Source organism: Elephas maximus, chromosome 8, assembly GCF_024166365.1.
Source record: "Elephas maximus indicus isolate mEleMax1 chromosome 8, mEleMax1 primary haplotype, whole genome shotgun sequence".
Lineage (NCBI taxonomy): Eukaryota > Metazoa > Chordata > Mammalia > Proboscidea > Elephantidae > Elephas > Elephas maximus.
In genome coordinates, this window is record NC_064826.1 from 119,167,327 (window position 1) to 119,188,343 (window position 21,017).

Here is a 21,017-nt window from a genome sequence, read left to right on the forward strand (position 1 = left end):
TTTTTTAAATCTTGCTTTGTTTTTTTGGATTTCTCTGTCTGGTTTGACTTCTGGTTGCTCTGCCCAGTGTTCTAGTCTTGGGTTGATACCTGATATTATTGATTTTCTAACCAAAGAACTCCCTTTAGTATTTCTTGTAGTTTTGGTTTGGTTTTTTACAAATTCTTTCAAGTTGTGTTTATCTGGAAATGTCTTAATTTCACCTTCACATTTAAGAGACAGTTTTGGTGGATATATGATTCTTGGCAGGCAATTTTTTCCTTCAATTTTTTAAATATGTCATCTCATTGCCCTCTTGCCTGCATGGTTTCTGCTGAGTAGTCCAAGCTTATTCTCATTGGCTCTCCTTTGTAGGCGACTTTTCTTTTATACCTCGCTGCTCTTATAATTGTCTCTTTATCTTTGGTTTTGGCAAGCTTGATTATAATATGTCTTGGTCACTTTCTTTTAAGATCTACCTTATGTGGAATTCGATGGGCATCTTGGATAGATACCTTCTCATCTTTCACAGTATCAGGGAAGTTTTCTGCCAGCAAATCTTCAACAATTTTCTCTGTATTTTCTGTTATCCCTCCCTGTTCTGGTACCCCAATCACTCGCAGATTATTTCTCTTGATAGAGTACCACATGATTCTTAAGGTTTCTTCATTTTTTAAAATTCTTTTATCTGATTTTTCTTCAAATATATTAGTGCCAAGTGATTTATCTTCGAGTTCAGAAATTCTAGCTTCTACTTGCTCAATTCTGCTCCTCTGACTTTCTATTGAGTTATCTAATTCTGTAATTTTCTTGTTAATCTTCTGAATTTCTGAATGCTGTCTGTCTATGGATTTTTCCAGCTTAGCAAACTTTTCATTATGTTTCTGAATAATCTTTCTAATTTCTTCAGTTGCTTTATCTGTGTGCTCTTTGGCTTGTTCTGTGTATTGCCTTATTTCCTTCCTGATGTCTTGAAGAGTTCTGTATACTAAACTTTTGTATTCTGCATCTGGTAATTCCAGGAATGCACTTTCATCTAAAAGATCCCTGGATTCTTTGTTTTGAGAGCCTGTTGAGGTGATCATGGCCTGTTTCTTTATGTGACTTGATATCGACTGTGTTCTCCGAGCAATCTATAAGTGATCATATTAGTTTATGCTTGCTTACTGTGTCGTAGCTGCTTGCTTTGTTTTGTTTTGGTATACCCCTATGGGTTGCTTGAGTGAGCTAGCTTGATTATTTTCACCTTTGGAGCTCTGGTATACTGTCCCCAGCTGGCTAGAGCTCTGGTATACTGTCCCCAGCTGGCTAGAGCTGTTATCAGGTATATCAGTCTAGGAGTCCATTCAGTTTTCTTGTAAGAATTCAGCGCAGGCTTCCAGGGAGCTGATATCAAGTGTGTGGTACAGGCTCTGTCCTACAGTCTTAGAGGGGTAGGGGTGATTGGTGTATATACTGGAACCTGATTGCAGCAGGGGCTCACGCTCTGAACAAGGCAGGGGGCTGAGAATCGACCCCCAAGTGTCTCTGAGGAAAACGCATTTCTGTTCTCTAGAGCGTGCTGGTGGGTGGGTTCTGCAGAGGGACCATGGGCACCCAAAGTTTTTGTTGTAAGGACTGGGAGATACCAGTTATCTTTGGACCCCTGTCACGTGTGGCTGGGTGACCTGAGTAGAGCTAACAGCCCTTAGGTCCCTGCTGTGGGTAGGTGAGGACCTTGTTTAAGGGGCAAAGCAATGTCAAACGTCAAACACCTACCTCTCCACCGCGCAGCTGAAATGGTTGGAGTTTGCCAAAAATGGCCTATTCTCCTGAAATAGGCCCACACAGGTCCATGCAGAAGGGAAAGATGCACAAGGTCCATGGACAGTTTATGCCTGGACAGGTGCCGCTTCTGTCCTGAGCTCCCGCAGTTAATGGAGCTGGCAAATTATCTTTTCCCCCCAGTTGCAAATTTTTTCGTTCCCTAAGGCTGGGAGGACGGCTCTAGGTGATCACCAGGGTCTATCTCAGGCCTAGGGATTCAGCTGCTGAAGCCGGCTTGGGGGTGGGAGGGGGGTGCGGTAAAATATAGGCAAGTACTTAGTTTTTGCCGAGAGCGCCCTTCTCCTCAGGTTCCGGAGGTGTGAGTGGGCTGTGTGGCTGGCTGCTTCTCCCTGAGGAAACTGCAGCCAAATGCTAGTACTAGTCCGTTGCCACCGCCGCTGCTCTGGGAATGGTGCCTGAGGGCTTCCCGCGATTCAGGTCTGGTAACTCCTCTCCGCTTCTCAATGGCCTCTTCCTCCTCCTGCCCCTCAGTTCATTGCCTAAGCTTGCCTTTGATGCTCAGGGCTCCCAGCTTGTCACAAATATACTCGTTTCACTTGTTTTTTGGGGGTCTTTGTTGTAAAGAGGGCTTGACAGAAGCGTCTGTCTATTCTGCCATCTTGGCTCTCCCTCTGAATCATCATTTTTAAGCATCTTTGTGCTATAGTGTAGTCACAGGTCTTCATCGCAGCAATTGAAGGCTACTATACCAACCACCAGGAGATGAAAATGAATACACATATGCTTAAACCGATGTGCAGACACCCTGGTGGTATAGTGGTTAAGTGCTACGGCTGCTAACCAAAGGGTCGGCAGTTCAAATCTGTCAAGCGCTCCTTGGAAACTGTATGGGGCAGTTCTACTCTTTCCTATAGGGTTGCTATGAGTCAGAATCAACTCGACGGCACTGGGTTTGGTTTTTTGGTTTTAAACCGATATGCAAGCAAATCACTCCACAGTCTGGCAATTCTATTGTTTAAGGCACACTTTTTCTGAAAATTATCTACAAAGAAGAGTAACTCCAATCAACATTTTCAGGCTTTGAAATAAAGTGGTTTTTCTCCCCACATGGCTGTGGTTTCTCAAAGCCCATTTCCTCTCTCAGGGGATGATGAATGCCACTTTCTGTCCCATGTGATGAAAGGAATTCCACAGTTCTGCCAACCTTACCTCCTGGGAGTGTCTTCCTCACCCAGCCCAGCCCTGTCCTTCTGGACTGGCAAAGCGGGCAAGGAGGGGTTGGGGACGCACTCAACCGGGGGCAACTGAGGGTTCAGAGAGGCAGCCAGCATTGCAATTTGTGGCCGAGGGAAATGGCGTGAGAGTAAGTGTATGTTGGCCCTCCACTGCAGCTCTGCCATCTCCCAGCTAATGAGCACTTTGGGGTACTCCTGCTCTTGCAGGCAAGGGCTGGGACCAGAGCTCACCATGTTTCTGGGATTCGACATGAGGAAGTGCTGGGCCACATGGGCTGGTAAGAGGTTGAAGAGGATCCTCTTGTTGTCCAGTTTGACCTTCTCCATGTCATCACGCTCCTCTTCTGCCTGAGATGGAACATGACCCTTGGTTAGTCCCACAGAAGCCTCATCTGCCGACCCCCCACCCCGCTTCATCCAGACCCTTCAAACTCAACTCCAAGGGCAGGACAGTCCATGCCAGGCTGCTCTCTCTCCCCTCGCCAGACAGAGCACTGAAATCAAGCAACAGGGGCCAAAAGGCCCATGGATTTTTAGACAAGACACCACCCCGACCAGTGGAACTCTCAAAGCACAGACAAGCGCTTCACCACCATCCTCAGGGTCTGCCCCACACCTCTTTCTTGGAGGTGCGTTCCCTGCTACCCAGGCCAGGCCACCCCTCGGGGCAGCTGGGGCTGTCCTCTGCCTTCCCCCACATGCTGGAAGTTAGGTGGGCTGGACACCTCCCTAAGGCACTTCATTTCCTCCAGAATACCCTCTTCCTCCTCTGCTAGGAGCTCACTTCTCTCTGGGACAGCAGATGAGTGGAAAGGCAAGAGGGCTTTGGAGAGGGCAGATGCAGGCCCAAAGGAGGTCAGCAGAGGGCTGACTCTCAGCATCAGGGTGAGGAGGTTCGGGGGGCTGCCAGGCTGGGGTGGCAGCCATGCAGAGGCAGGAGTGGAGGCTGCAGGCCCGGCATGGCAGCATGGTGGCTGTATGGTCACGCAGAGATTAATAAACCAAGCAGGGATGACCCCTACCTCCTCAGACACCCTGAGGGCCCAAGAGGCTATGGACAAGTGCTGACTGCAGCAGCTGGCTGGGCACAAGTGCTCAGAGGCAGGAGCTTCCGTGTTTACTGTATGTTAGTGCTCCTGCCTTAGCACGTGGCATAGGCCCAACCCAGACAAGGAACGTGGCCTGGATGCTGCTGTGCTGAGCCTGGGGGAGAGCTCGGAATGTGTTTCAGCATGAACCAAGCACCAAGCTCGGCAGCAATAAAAACAGTGCAATGACGCCCCGGCCTATGTCCCAGCTCTGCCACATAGGGGCTGGGGACACAAGAGGAATATGCAGCCTCTGTGCTTCAGTGTTCTCATTGTAACCAGGCACAAAACAACCAGTTTTAGAGGCACCATTCATAGGGTTGGGGAAGGGTGTGCTGCCTAGAAGCCTCAGCAAGGGTAACCTACTTCTGTATTATTATTATTACTGATGAAATGGCCAATTACACACTGCTAGGTTTCACATACGAAAGCAAGAAGCTGAGATTACTAAAGACAGACAGAAACCACCAGTTTCCTGTGGAGTCGACTCCAACTCATGGAGACTCCCTGTGTGTCAGAGCAAAACTGCACTCCATAGCGTTCTCAATGGCTGAGTTTTCACAAGTAAATCATCAGGCCTTTCTTCTGAGGCGTCTCTCAGCCTCAACCACAAGGATGCTGGCTTGAGAACAGCTGCGGCCACAAGGGGACAGTGAGACCAGGCCAGGAAGGGCCTGAGCCTCATGCCCCCAGACACATTCTCCTGGATGTTTTCTGGGAAAGCAAGGCTGATGAGTTAGTGCCACAGTTGTTTTTATCCTGCTCCTTATAAGAGGGTGGACAGTCAGCAGATGAGGAGACAGAAAGACGCCCAGGGGCTGCACCATCCAGTGTTGGCTAGACCTGCCTCCCACATGGTCTGGAGCCAGCTCTGCCAAATCCTGCAGGTAGGCAGTGGCACCACTACGGGGGTGCAGACCACATTGGGTGACGATGTCAGAGCGGGTGACAACAAAATGACTTGTCTATAAAATTTTTGTGTAATGTTTCAGCAGAAATTTATTATTTTTTATAAAAATATCCCTGTAGTTATAGCAAAAAACATTTTTCTTACATAAGTCCAGCTTACATGTATTAATATACCTACAAGGCTAAAGCTCTATGCTAATTTACTTTTTGAACCTTCTAATGCGTTCCAGTCAGGGCTGTCATTATTACCCGATTACCATGACATTTTGAATAATGTGGTTTCGTCTGCATGTGCTACAAGCACACACTGTTGTTTTCATTGCTGCTGGTGCGTTTATAGTTGCTGATTTTGTCAAATTTTTTGGTGTTTTATCTACAATATTGTGGCAATTAGTATTTTAACCTATATTAATAACTTTTTTGAAAATGAAGTATTACTTAAAGGAAAAGAAGGAGTGACACGCAGGAATTATAATTTATGAATAACATTAGTACAAAAAAATATTACTAAGGATTCTGTATGGTCTGGTACGGGAGGAGGTCCATGGGATGGTGACACCACCCCTAGCGACACCCCTGCAGTCAGGACCAGTGTCAGAAAGAAAAAGTCACAGTGTGAAGCAGGGAGTGCATCTCCACAACGGGGTCTGTGTTTCACGTTGAGCGTTGAGTGCAGCCACGGTGTTGACACTTCCCCACATCTACTTCTTACTCTGGGTGTGGTTAAAACATCTGGAAGCCACTGGTTTTTCAGAACACATTCCTGTCAATAATAACAGACTGAACGCACACCTCTCCATAAAACACACACCTATGGTCGTGTTAAGGAGCGCTGGTGGCACAACAGGTAAGCGCTTGGCTGCTAAATGAAAGGTTAGAGGTTCAAACCTGCTCATTGCTCTGCAGGAGAAAAGACCTAGCGATCTGCTCCTGTAAAGATTTCCACCTAGGAACCTCTATGAGCAGTTCTGCTTTGTCTTACAGGGTTGCTCTGAGTGGGAATTGACTTGACAGCACACCACACGAACGTGTTGATACATTATGTACTAACGTACACAGAAGAAAAAATCTAAAGGGTGAGATAAAGGGAATAAATCACATTTCAAAAATAATAACTTTTATGGCAGAACAATTTTGTTTTCTTCAAAATATCATTATTAATGTTAATCTATTTTAGTAAGAGCAATGAGATTGAATACACTTCAATAAAAAAAAATTTTGGCTTACCACTTTGTTGATTAAAAGATCTGGTACCAAGTTCAGTTTATTTCAACATATGAATTGAATGGCTATCAAAGGTGGTTGTCCTTCTTAAATCATCATCTATATATTAACAAGGAGCCCTGGTGGCACAGTGGTTAAGCACTCGGCTGCTAACCAAAAAGTTGGCCGTTCGTTCGAACCCACCAGCCACCTGGCAGGAAAGATGTGGCAGTCTGCTTCCGTAAAGATTACAGCCTTGGAAACCCAATGGGGCAGTTCCACTCTGTCCTATGGCGTCACTATGAGTCAGAATCAACTCCACAGCAACGAGTTTTATATATTAACCTAACCACAAATGCAAAGGTTTCTGTTGAAATCTGAGTGGTCAATATCCGTTTTCCCGAAGCTAGTTATTCTTACGAACTAATGAAGATCTGCAGTGGTATATTTTTAACAGATGAGGTGAAAATCCACTGAAGTTCTGTGTTTATAAAATTCTTTCCAACCAGCCAGGAAACCCTAAGTATTTTTAAGAAAGAGTTCTTGTGGGCAACTGAACTGACAACAGAATCGCATGGTGGACTCTACCTCACACATCCATTTTCAAAATGTCCCCTCCATGGCACAGTTTCTTGCAAAAGGTACTTCCTTTCTCACTTGCCAAAATTCTCAGAGTCTGTGTGCTTACATTTTAGAAATCATTTACCAGGGGGCATCCTACTTGGCATCTCAGAATAGGTCACAACTTTGGAATACCTACCTTTTGTAAACAGAACAAAACAAACAGAACAAAAAAAAAAAAAAATGCGTAACCTGACAACTTCCCTGAACTCTGACATTAGATAGTCATTGAGACGCTGTGTGTTATAAATGATGCTGCAGTCATCCTTACAAAGCAGTATGGAGATTTCTGGTTATGCCAATACAATCAGCAAATGCCAAGCCCCAACACCTGCCAGCGGCAACACATCTCCCAAAAGTGAACGGATACATGGTGCTGTCCTCCCTGTGCCTTGGAAGTGACCTCACCTCCCCATCCTGGGAGGGACCCAAGGACATCTGGCTAGATCACATTAAAAAAAAAAAAAAAAAACTCGTTGCCATCGAGTCGATTCTGACTCATAGCGACCTTATAGGACAGAGCAGAACTGCCCCATAGGGTTTCGAAGGAGCACCTGGTGGATTTGAACTGCCGACCTTTTGGTTAGCAGACGAACTCTTAAAACACTACGCCACCAGGGTTTCCACTAGATCATATGGCCACTGCCAATTCTTCTTCAGATATTAGGAATACATGCTTCTTAATTTTCAGATATGAGTCACTATAAACAGAGTTTCTAACATTCTGTCTCAAAACCTCACAGAATCGTCTCCTGTGCCTCCTGGGTGTGCACGCCCCTCTTGGGAGAGCACACCCTGCTCTTAGAACCACTCGTCTGTGGAAAAAAGGAGAGGGCAAGGGATGCATCTAAGCACGCAGAGCACCTACAACAATGGGCCCTGAGCAACAGGTCAGGAGAGCTTAATTTCTAACTTTGGGGCTGAACTGTTTCATGTTTAATTCCTTTAACAACTTATTTTCAATTGAGAATGAGGTGCTGTATAAAAAAGAAGAGTGGTATGGGTCCCAGCTCTGTGAAGTACCACGGGCCCTGCAAAGGGAACAACCTTGAGGTTCGGAGTGTTTTCAGGCATCAGGATACACGTATTGTACATGCCCAGAGTAGCCAGCCCCCTGGTAGCCCCCAGTCCCTCCCAAGCCCTTGTCAAGAGTGCTGAAACATCAGGGTATCTGGCTAGGGGTGGCATCAGACCCCACACCTTTTAGGGCCCCTTCTACCTCCTAACGTCCTCCAACTCCATGAATCTACCTGGTGGTTTTCCCTCCCCTCTAAAGAGACATTCCTAATGTTCATCCTTCGTCTGGCTCTTCCACTTTTGGGGACACAGGGCATTATACACATCCACCCCCTAAGGACATGTGACTGGTGACTGGCCTGGCCAACGCGATGTGGACACAGCAACAGGCATCACTCTGGCACCAGGGCCTTCACTGGCAGCACCCGGCTCTCCAGCCTCTCTCCCTGCTGTGGCAAGTGAGAGCACTCCGGTGCCCACTGGCCGGAGCTCCAAAGGACAAAGTGATGGGGGTGGCCCCCTAGCTAAACTTCAGCGGACAGTAGAGAGAAGAGGGATAAGGCTCTGCTGACTAATACTGCTGACCTTCAGGGTGTTTGTCACTGCAGCATGACCGAGTTGAAGTCCTCAGAATGCCACGCTTTGAGAGGGATTCTAGAGGACAGAACTCTGAGAATCTTCTGGGCTCTTCCCCTACCCTCCAGCCCTTGCAAGTTAGACCCTTACTGTGTACCTGTCTCACTACCTCCACCCACTATTGCATGCAGCGGTCCCATTTGTGTGCCCCTTGAGGAGGTGTGCAGCCACCGCCCATCTCGCCACACCTGTGCTGGGTCTACACCTTGTACCAACTGGTTCTTCCCTGGCTAGCTTGAAGACTTTCTTGTCAAGGATGAGAATTTCAAGAAGCAGTTCTGGAAGATCACTTTACCCCCAAGGTCATGAATAAATCCAGTCTACAACCTCTCCCTAAGCAGTCATCCCACCTTCCCTCAGGATTTCCTGGAGCTTGGGCACTCACTGCTTTATGAGTTGGCCTCACCCAACCTCAGCACTCTCAAGTGCAGAAAACCTTCCTTATGTCAAATCACAGTCTCCCTGCCCGAACCTCTCACACACTGTCCCTAGCTCTTTCCTTAGTCTGCTTTGCAGACCAGCTCTGCAAGGAAGGGAGAGCTGGATCCTCACCCTTCCCACGTCTGCACTCTGAGAGCTGAGTACCCCTGCTCCTTACCTGTGACAGGTTTCTAGACCCTCATTGTCCTGGGTGTCCAGAACTGAACCCTGATGGTCAGCTGGAGAGGGGGTCTATGGCCTCCCTTGGCAGGACATTCACCCCACTATCATGCTGGGAGGTGGTACAAAAATCACAGTCCAAGGGGTTAATGAACTAGAGAGCAAATAAGGAAGATAAAACACATCAAGTCTCTTCAACATCCATCACCCTGGCAGAAGTACTGGGGTAAACAATGGTTAACTGGGAAGGGCATGCTACTTTCTGAATAATGGAGATTTGATTCCTAAGGGGCTTCTCTAGTAAAAGTATCATGATGGATAAGTATTGGGCAGCTCTTTATTTCTTAGGACAAGGGTCCAATCTAATAAGGTGAAGGCAAGGATTTGCCAGTGTTTGAGGTAAAAAGCAAAATGGAGATAATATTTGAAAAGCTATAAAGGATGGCCTGTGAGGAAGGTAAGGTTCTAGAATGTGATGGGTGAGGCTAATCCTGCCCCAGGGAGATATGTGAGGCCACTATCCACCCTATATAGGCAGAAATGGAGGCCAGAAGACAGGATCCAGGCTCTCAAACTAAGCGCCAGCCTCTGCCAAAAGTTCCCTGAGGAGAGCTAAGGCTCTTGTATGACCCCAACCCCCCAAACGTGAATTCATATTTACAAAGCACAAAATGGGGGTATGAGGTCTGACAAGAACTGATCGAGGTCTAGGCTCAAATGTCAGATGACTACACTGAGAGGCACCACTGTCCGTCAGCATCTCCTGCCAGGGTGGGAAGAGCTGCCTTCAGGAAGCTTTCCTCAGCCCTCCTTCCCAGGCTGCATGCACTCACCCACTGGTCTTAGCAGCGATCTGTCCTGCAGTCTTTCAATTCTTTATAGCCCTCTCCGCTCCCCACCCTCCCACCCCATGGCAGGATCTGCTTGACTCTTTTCTGAGAGCTGGGAGAAGTTGAAAAGGAGAAGCAGGTACCCACCACCTGGGATCACACTCACAGTGAGAGAGGCCATACTTTTCCCAGACACTGTAAGGATTAAATATCCCATTGAGGGTGCAGACGTGCACTCCCTTGTTCTATACCACTGGCCTGGCAGAGAGGGAGGCTCAAGCCACGCTGCACTGTCACTGACTGCTTTCTTGGTGATATGAAAGCTTCATGTCTCTCTGCTCGCTTCTCTCTTTTGTATCTCAAAAGAGATTGGCTTAAGACACTACCTAATCTTATAGATCTCATTAATATAACTGCCACTAATCCATCTCATTACATCACAGTGATTTACAACACATAGGGAAATCACGTCAGATGAAAAAATGGTAGACAATCATACAATACCGGGAATCATGGTATAGCCAAGTTGACAAGATATTTTTTGGAGACACAATTCAATCCATGACAACATTCTACATTAAAATTATCTTGGATCCTTTCCTAATCCAGGTCTCATCCTTCAGAACAGTTAGTTCTCCATTGCAAATGCATTCATTTGAAGTCTTGAATAATTTCGAGTGAGTGAGGGAGACTCTCGGCTGTGTGTGCAATAACCTGCAGAGTGACAACTCTCACAGGTATACCATTCCTTAAGTTGGCAACCGCAGGTTCATGAGGGGCTAACTGCTGTGGCATTGATGAGAGGGAACCAAACCAGGAGTCAACAGGCTTTGGTTCAAGTGCTGGCTTTGAAATTACACCATTTCTTAACCATCTGAGCCTCAGTGTCCTTGCCTGTTACATGGGGAAAATAATCACCTAGCGGGGGTGAAGAAATTTAAATAACCATGCGAAGTTCTGTTTCTGGCCAAAATAGAATAACAGATTGAATTTACTCTCTTAGAAACAACTAGAAAATCAGACAAAATATATAACACCACAAATTTCAATGTACTGGACATGCAGCAGTGAAAGACAATGACCCCTGAGTGATGAGGAACAAGTGAGATGAGGCCTATGATTGGCGCAGCTTATGTTCAAAGAGTGGCTGGTGGATTCAAACTGCCAACTTTCTGGTTAGCAGCCATAGTTCACTGTAGCTCTTAACCACTGCACTGCCAGGACTCCAGTTAGCCATTAACCCAGTGCCGTCGAGTTGATTCCGACTATGAGTCATTAGCCATTAAAAAATAAAAAAAGTGTAAATAAAAATTATAATGAGATATCATCTCACCCCTGCTAAAATGGTACCAATCAAAACAAAACAAATGAAAAATAGAAAAGAACAAATGCTGGTGAGGATGTGGGGAGATTAGAACCCTTATTCACTGCCAGTGGGAGTGTACAACCAGTATGACGCTTCCTCAAAAAACTAGAAATAGAACTATCTATGATCCAGCAATCCCACTTCTAGGTATATACCCTTGATACCTAAGAGTAAAGACATGGACGGACATATGCACACCTATGTTCATTGAAGCACTTTTCATAATAGTAAAAAGATGGAAAAAACCCAAGTACCTGTCAATGAATGAATGAACAAAAAATGTCATGCATATATACAACAGAATACTACACAGCCATAAAGAATAATGATGAGTTCTCTAAATATAACCTGAGTGAATCCGAAGGGCATTATACTGAGTGAAATAAGTCAATTGCAAAAGGACAAATGTTGTACGATCTCACTTTTATAAGAAGATAGGAATAGGTATATAAACAGAGGCCAATGTTCATTAGTGGTTACCAGAAGTACATGGTAGTGGTGGGGAGAGGTGGACTCACTCTCTAGATAGCAGGCACTTGATTTTTCTTTCTTTCTTTTTTTTTTTGGTCCTAGAAAAGGTAGCACCAAAAGAAAAACACCATCGCCATGGAGTCAACTCCAACTCATAGCAACCCTATAGGACAGAGTAGAACTGCCCCCATAGAGTTTCCAAGGAACACCTGGTGGATTCAAACTGCTGACCTTTGGTTAGCAGCCACAGCACTTAATCACTACACCACCAGGGTTTCCAGTGGCACCAAAGGTAGGTAAAAAACACACAGCCTGACCAAGGTAAATGACATCACTAAGAATTACACAGGAGAAAAGGGCATTTTTCATTAAAAGATATATATAATTTTGCAACAACACCGACAGCAACCAAAAAAATATGTGTGTGGTTACATATGTATGTATATATGCATATATGACTTACATGCATGTATGTGCATGTATGTGTGCATATATATATACAGATCTATCTACATGTGTATATATATCGACTTGATGGCAGTAGGTTTTTAGTGGGTTTTTTTTATCTACATGTATACATGGAGGCTTGGTTGAGCAGTGGTTAAGAGCTCAGCTGCTAACCAAATGACTGGCAGGTCAAATCCACCAGCCACTCCTTAGAAACCCGACAGGGTAGTTCTACTCTGTCCTATAGGGTCACTATGAGTCGGAATAGACTCGATGGCAATGGGTTATATATATGTGTAGAGATACATGTGACTATATGCACATATATTCATATATATAATAAAGTACATAGGGGGTAGAGTTATGAATACTTTTTAGACATAACCAAATGCTTTACAAGATTAGTTTCTAGGTTTGAAGGCTCATATCATAGTCTCATGGGGCAACTCGGTCAACTAGCATAATATAGTTCATAAAGTTTATGTTTTACAACCTAGTTTGCTAAGTAGTGTCTGGGGTCTTAAAAGCTTGCAAGTGGCCATTTTAGACATAACTATTGGTCTCTACTCATGAGGAGCAAAAGAGAAAGGAAGAAACCAGACTCAGGAAAAAAACCAGTCTACAGAGCTAACAGTCTACATGAACCATGGCTTCATCTACCCTGAGACCAGAAAAACCAGATGGTGTTTGGCTACCACCAATGGCTATTCTGATCAGGAGCACAATAGATAGATCCTGATAGGATGGGAGAAAAACATGGAACAGAACTCAAAATTCTTAAAAAGTCCAGACTTAATGGACTGGTTGAAACTGGAAGACTCCCTGAGGCTACTGCCCTGAGATACTCTTTAAACTTTTAACTGAAACTATCCCTTGAGTTCACCGCTTAGCTAAATAACAGATTGGCTCACAAAATAAATATTACCTGTGAGTACTATGTTACTTTAAAAAATCATCTACAAGAGGCCAAATGGTCAACAATTACTCTAAAGCAAAGATGACGTGGCAAGGGGACAGGAAAACTAGATTACTGGAAATGGAACATCTAGAACAGAATTAATGAGAATGCTGACACATTATGGAAAATGTAACCAATATCACTGAATGACTTGTGTAGTAACTGATAAACAGGAACCTAATTTGCTGCGTAAACTTTCACTGAAAACACAATATTATTTAAAAAAAGAATGACACAGAGAAAGAAGCATAACAACAACAAAATGAACAGAACATTAGTGAGGTGTAGAACAACTTCAAGAGGCCTAATACATGTGTAAATGGGATCCCTGAAGAAGGAGAGAGAGAACGGGTAGAAAAAAATTAGAGGAAATAACGGTTCGGTATTTTTCAAATTATATGAAAACTATAAACCTGCAGAAGCTCAATCACCTTCATGTACAAGAAGCACAAATAAAACTATATCAAGGCACATTATAATCAAATCACTTAAAACCAGTGATAGAATATCTTAAGAGTAACTAAATAAAAGAGGCACATTACATATAGAGAAACAAAGATGTTAAAATGATAGCAGACTTCTCATTGGAAACAATGCCATGCAGAAGATGGCAGACAACATCTCTAAAGTACTGAAAGAAAAAAAAAAAAAATTAGAGCTGAGGAAAAATGTAGAACAAAATTCTAACTTACAAAAAAAGGCCAGACTTACTGGCCTGAGACTGGAGAAACCTCGAGAGTGTGGCCCCTAGACACCCTTTTAGCTCAGTACTGAAGTCACTCCTGAGGTTCACCGTTCAGCCAAAGATTAGACAGGCCCATGAAACCAGACTAAAGGGGCACAAAAGCCCAAGGGCAAGGACTAGAAGGCAGGAGGGGACAGGAAACCTGGTAATAGGGAACCCAAGGCCAAGAAGAGAGAGTGTTGACATGTCATGGGGTTGTTAACCAGTGTCATAAAACAATGTGTGTGCTGTTTAAAGAGAAGCTAGTTTGTTCTGTAAACGTTCACCTAAAGTACAAAAAAAATAAAACTTAAAAAAATAAAATCATCAACCTAGAATTCTATACCCACCACAAATATCTTTCAAACATATGTCTTTCAGACACAAAAAAGTTCAAAGATTTCATCACCAACAGACCTGCAAGAAATGTTAAAGCAAGTCCTTCAGGCAGAAGGAAGATGATCATATGGAAATTTAGATCTACACAAAAGACTGAAAAGCACCAGAAATCATAAATATGTAGGTTAATACCTTTTTATTAATAAGTACCTTTAAAAGATAATTACTTTTGGTAGAAATAATAATAATATACTTTGGGGTCTATAATATCTGTAGAAATAAAATATATGACAACAATTATAAAAACCTGAAGTGAGAGAAATGGAAGAATACTGTTGTAAGGTTCTTATACTATGTGTGAGATAGCGTAATATCACTTGAAGGAAGACTATGATAAATACTCACTAAAATAACACAAGAAAGAGTTAAAAAAAAGTTATAAGTTAATAAACAAAAAAGGGCAGATTAAATGGAATAATTCAAATAATTAATTAATCAAAATATAGGCAGAAAAAGAAAACAAAGAACAGATGAGCCAAGTAGAAAACATCAATACGGTAGATTAAAACCCAACCATCTCAATAATCAAAGTAATTTGAATAGTTTGAACAGTTCAATTAAAAGGCAAAGATTTAAAAGACGATATAAAAGCAAGACCCAACTATACGTTGCTTACAAGAAACTCGCTTTAAGTAAAAAGTCATAAGTAGGTTAAAAGTAAAATGATGGAAATAGACATAAGAAGAAAGCTGTATTGCCTACATTAATATCAGACAAAGTAGACCTGAGTCAAATATATTACCTGGGAAAAACAGTCTTTCCATAAAGATAAAGGGTGATAAAGGGGTCAATTCACCAAGAGTACATAATCCTAAATATGACTCTACCTATTAACAGACGCTCAAAATACACAAAATATGGAACCACAGGAACTCTCAAACGTTGCTGAAGGGATTGAAAAATGGTACAGCCACTTTGGAAGACAGTCTGACAGTTGCTTATAAAACTAAATGTGGGCTTACCATATGATCACTCCCTCAGGTATTTACCCAAATGAGATGAAAATGTATTATCACATAAAAACCTGCACACGTATGTTTATAGCAACTTTATTCATAACTACCAAAAACAGCAAGCAACCAAGATGTTCTTTAATAAGTCAAGGATAAAAAGACAGTGGTACATTTATACACAGAATATTATTCAGCGATAAAAGGAAATGAGCTATTAAGCCACAAAAAGACATGGAGGAACCTTAAGTGCCTATTTCTAAGTGACAGAGCCAGTCTAAAAAAGCTACATATTGTATGATTCCAACTATATAAATACATTCTGGGAAAGGTAAAACTATAGAAACAGTGAAAAAAGATCATTGGTTGCCAGGGGTAGGGGAAAGGGTATTTTCGGAACAGTGAAACTATTCTGTATGACATTGTAATGGTGGACACATGAAGTCATGCATTTGTCAAAACCTACAGAACCACGTAAAATCTTTTAACCCTAATGTTATCAGTTGGAATCAACTTGATGGCCACTAGCATAATGTAAACTATGGACTTGAGTTAATAATAATGTATCAACATTTGTTCATCAATACTAACAAATGTGCCAGAAGAATGTAAGATGTTATTACAAGAGACGTTATAAGACAAACAGCGTGCAGAGGAGAGAGGGGTAAATGGGAACTCTGAACTTACTGCACAATTTTTCTGTAAACCTAAAACTGCTCTAAAAAATACAGTGTACTCAAAAAACACATGAAACAAAAATTGATAGAACTGCGAGAAGGCCTATCCGCTATTAGAGTTGGCGATTTCAATACCCTTCTCTCAAAATTTGATATAATAACTAGACAGAAAACTAGTAAGTTTATAGAAGACTTGAAGAACACTATCAAGCAACTTGAGTTAATGTTGACATTTATAAAACATACCATCCAACAACAGAATACACAGTCTCTTCAAGGGCACACACAATGTAAGCCACTTAGCAAGTCTTGAGAAATTTAAAAAGATTCAAATCATACAAAGGGTGTTCTAGGGCCACACAGAATTTAACTTGAAGTTAATAACAGAAAGAGCTCTGGGAAATCCTCAGCTAAAGAACATACCTCTAAATAACACTTGGGCCAAAGGAGAAATCAAAAGGAAAATTAAGAAGTATTTTGATCAGAACAAAAATGAAACTATATGCAATATCAAATTTTGTGGAATTTAGCTAGAACAGTATTTTGAGTAAAATTTATAACACGAAACACCTATATAAGAAGAAAAGTCTTAAATCAATGACCTTTGCTTCCAACTTAACTAGAAAATTAAGAGTAAATTAAATAAAACTATTCAAAAAAAAAATTTTTTTTTTCATTCATAAGAAAAGAAAAACAATAAAGATTGTAGTGGAAGTAAATGAAATAGAAAACAAAACAATAATAGAGAAAAATCAATGAAACCAAAAGCTGTCCTTGAGAAGATCACTAAAATGTATAAGGCTCTAGCCAGACTGAACAGAAAAAAAAAAAAAAAAAGAGAAATTACACAAATTACTAACATCAGGAATGAGAGAGGTTATGTCACTACAAAGTATACAAACATTTAAGAGATAAAGGAATATTATAAACAATTTTGTCAATAAATTCAACAACTTTCAAAGAAAGATCTAAACTTCTAAAGCTCACTCAATAAGAAATAGAAAACCTGAATACCCACATTCTGATTACTAACAGACATTTGCAGCTATTTCTTCTCATTTTGAGTCGTGCCACATCAGCAAATGAAGGTCCCGAAAGCTCCACTCCATCCATGTCATTAAGGTTGACTCTACTTTGAGGAAGCAGCTCTTCCCCAGTCATCTTTGGAGTGCCTTCCAACCTGAGGGTCTCATCTTTCAGCACTACATCAGGTAACGTCCCGCTGCTATTCAGAAGGTTTTCACTGGCCATTTTTTCCAGAAGTAAACCGCCAGGTCCTTCTTCCTAGTCTGTCTTAGTCTGGAAGCTCTGCTGAAACCTGTCCACCAGGGGTGACCCTGCTGGTGTTTGAAATACTGGTGGTATAGCTTCCAGAATCTCAGCAACACGCAAGCCATCACAGTATGAAAACACAGACAAGTGGTGGATTCACCATATCAACAGACTTAAAACAACACAACAACTACACGATCTCTTAGTAGATGCAGAAACTCTCCCCCATCTGGCACTCCATCACCTTCCCTCAGATAATTCTTATGCATTCTTGAAGGCTCAGTCCAGGTATTATCTTCAGAGGTCAAATACAGTCTGGTCTCTAGGCTGGGTCAGGGTCCTGGGCTAAGTTTTATTGGTACTTACCTTAAAAAATCCAGTGCCCTCGAGTCAATTCCAACTCATAGCGACCCTATAGGATGGAGCAGAACTGCCCCATAGAGTTTCCAAGGAGCACCTGGTGGATTTGAACTGCCGACCCTTTGGTTAGCAGCCGTAGCACTTAACCACTACGCCATTACCTTACTATGCTGAAATCAACTGTGATGCATATCATTTCTCTAACGCTCTGTGAGCTTGCAAGGACCAGGACTACACCCCCATCAGATGAGCACATCTAGCACCTGATACACCACAGCAGCTCAAGAGGTGCCTGCTGGAAGAGGCTAAGTCACACAGGTACAGAGTAACAGCCCACCAAAGGCTGTGAATTTCCTGGATGGTGAAGGTTCTTGTTTCTAGGAAGCAGGGGACTCAAGGGCCTAAAGTGCAGCATCAAGGCTTGGCTCCTTGGAGTTGCTATAGCATTGGCCTGTAGAATGTAGCTGTGATACATCTGAGATCACCTGTCCTCCAATAAAAGCTGTTTTTGAAGATGTGCTCACTCAAAGCCCCAGAGATAAAACTTAGGGCCAGAAACAGAGAACAAGGAGGGGGTGAACATGGAGACAGAATGTCAGAGTCAGCAGAGCACTTTTAGAGCACATGTTAAGTGCAAACTTATTGTCGTGCATGTGGAAAACCAGAGGCTAGGGGATGATGACAGACTCAGGCCTCTGCCTCAGTTTCCAGTCCTGGAGACGATGTGTCTTCTGCACATGCTCGCCATCTTCTATAAGTACTAACAATGGCTGCTGTACAAATGGGAATCGCACGTGGGTTAAAACATTCGTGGATTGAGAAATAAGTCATTTTAGCAGCATCGATACTAAATAGCATAAACATCAAAATTACAATTGCTATCACGTTATCTACTGAGTTCAACGGCAAAATAACACTGGAACAAATGCATTCAAACAGTTAAAGATTATGAGTTTGAGGACATCATGCCAAGGAAAAGTCTCATCTATGCAGTTCTATAGGACCTCTGTGAGTCAGAATCAACTCAAAGGCTTGGTGTAGGTGTGTGTAGACTAAAAAAAGACTACCAAGCCCCAATAAATAATTAACCCATCAGTATTTGACCAGGCAATTTTGCAAGAGTTTGAGGCACTCTGTCTGCTTAACAGGGCTAAATGTCCAGAGGGCAAATAGGCAAAGTCTAGAAGCTTCCTTGTTTTGCTGGGTTTACAGGAAAGTGAGTTCACATTTGTTATGTGTCCATGAGAAAATATGTCAGAGTGTTCCATTTAGGTGACCTCATGACTCACTCGCTGCACAGGGGACCAAAATTCTACCTGGGCAGCTCAGAGGCTGGGCATTGCTTCTTCCACTGCCATATCTTGTAAACTCCTTTACATTAGGTGCAGGAGTAGAGCTAGGTGGGGCTACTGGATGGGGAAGCCCATGCAAGGTCAAATACTGCATTTTTAAAAAGTCCTTGCCAACCAGAATGAAAGAAAATGCCTCACCTGGGAAGGGGCCTTGACTGGAGAAGCTATTAGGCCAAGACTCAACCCCCTGTAGAAGAGCAAGGAGCTGACAACGTGCCCTAGGAAATAATTTTGAAACCCTGATCTTGTACACGCTGCACCAAGACTATCCTAGGACTTTCTAGCTCATCCTAAGTTTCTTCTTCTCAAGCTTTGAGAAGGCATTCTTTTTTTTTTTTTTTTTCTGAGTAGGTATCCTTAATTAAAAGACCTAATCCAGAGGGCCAGCTGATGATTGGGTCAACAGGTCTTCCCAGACATGTACTATCTAAGGACCATTTTCAGGTTCTGGAGAGCCACTGGAGCCAGACAAAGACTGGGTTCAGTGGCACAGCCAACCCTAAAGAGGCTGTCGGCCAGTACCTGACATGGCTTTGGCAAACTGCAGAGCCCAGGTTTTCTTTCCAGGAACCAGTGCACGCTGGGTATCTTCCATTGGTGCCTACAGTCTGTCCACAGCTGCTAGTCCTAGAGTCTGACCTGGAGGACTCTATCCGCAGGCCCCTTGCCCTCCTGCTTCCTTTGGGTTCGGCCAATGGGGAACACGGGCAGGAGAGGGGAATGTGGGAGGAGAATGCACTGGCTCCATCCCTGCCTGGTCACTGTGGACTGGCTGCGCACGTGGCCAAAGGTCACACATCCCACCAGGTGCCCCTGTGCTCCTTAGGCCTACGGTAGGAACCTTCCCTTGGAACTCTGACTGCCCTGGGTCCAGCCTCTGGTTTCCCTACACCCTGACCACTTCTTTGCAAATAGTCCAATCACTGAATTCTCTTCGTCTCACTCCAGTGAAAAAAAAAACCCAGTAGAGAGGGCCGTTTGTCCTCTGCCCACACCTAAGAGACACACGGTGCACCACCTGATGGTGTCAATCATGGCCAGGTTTCTCAAGGACTCCATACAAGGTGGCCCTCCTTGCACCCTGTGACCACGTGAGACACTTTCACCCTGCCTCCTGTGGCCACCACAGGGTTCTCAGCCTGCCCCCTTGGCTCCCTCTTACCCTCCCCTACTAAGGCACTAAGGATCAGGCATCTGATTCTGTCTCCAGGAGTTGACTCCAATCTCAGAGCTGTGCCCACAAAAGAGGGCAACCCTGGAGCAGATGCAGGTCTCCACTTCAGCACTGAATCCTCCCCTGAATTGCCCATCAGGCCTCCCTGCACCCTACACACCCTCCCCACCCGGAGCCCCTGCCAAGGCTTCCCCTCCCTCTGCCTTGCTCCTTCTCCCAAGTAGCCCATCCCTCCTCCCCTCCACCCCAGTGGAAACATCAGCTCTCCCCATGCCTCCACTGAGCCTTGTGGGACCACTCTTGGGATCCCAGGGGTCTCTCTTACATGGTGACTCTTAGTGGCTTCTTACCCCCACTGAAGCTGGTAAGCCCCTCACGGGAAGGACTGAGTGAGGCCGAACATGTTTCCCATGGCATGCCCACACTCAAGGCCATTCCAAATCTGTATGGAACTTGGGAAGCCTGTGACCCCAGCCAACCTGCCCCTGACAAGGCCCTGACTGAGCCAGACACTCAGTGTCTGTATCCCCAGGAGAGGAGAAAGGTAGTGCAGTGATCTCAGCAGTCCCTGCCTGCTCTCACATGCCATATGCGGTGAGAGAACAACCCTGAACCACAGGCTCCTGAGGGCTGGGGAGGCCTACACGCCTACCTGGCTGTACAGGGCTGCCCCCGACAGCATGTAAGAGGCACTGCATTATATACAGGTTGAAGAGTAAATGAGATTGGTGAATCCATGGAGATAGAAAGTAGTAGATTGGTAAGTGCTTAGGGCTGGGAGTGAGGGATGGGGAGTAACTGATAATGACTACGGGTTTTGTCTTGGAGTGATGGAAATATTCCAAGATTGACTATGGTGATGGTTATTAAGCCCTGTGAATATACCAAAACCCACTGAATTAAATACTTTGAATAGGTAAATTGTATGGGATGTGAATTATATCAAAATAAAACCGTTATAAAAAAATAAATGAACCATATT

At 43.7% G+C, this 21,017-nt stretch overlaps 1 protein-coding gene across 2 annotated transcripts in view; it reads right to left on the reverse strand.

Annotated features, from left to right (window-relative positions):
• ADCY1 (adenylate cyclase 1) overlaps window positions 1-21,017 on the reverse strand; it is a 258,513-nt gene that overhangs the window by 42,586 nt on the left and 194,910 nt on the right. For both annotated transcript variants that reach the window (XM_049894205.1, XM_049894208.1), the window contains exon 15: window positions 3,213-3,329. In XM_049894205.1, coding sequence (XP_049750162.1) covers window positions 3,213-3,329 — 117 coding nt within the window. The remainder of the gene's footprint in view (window positions 1-3,212; window positions 3,330-21,017) is intronic.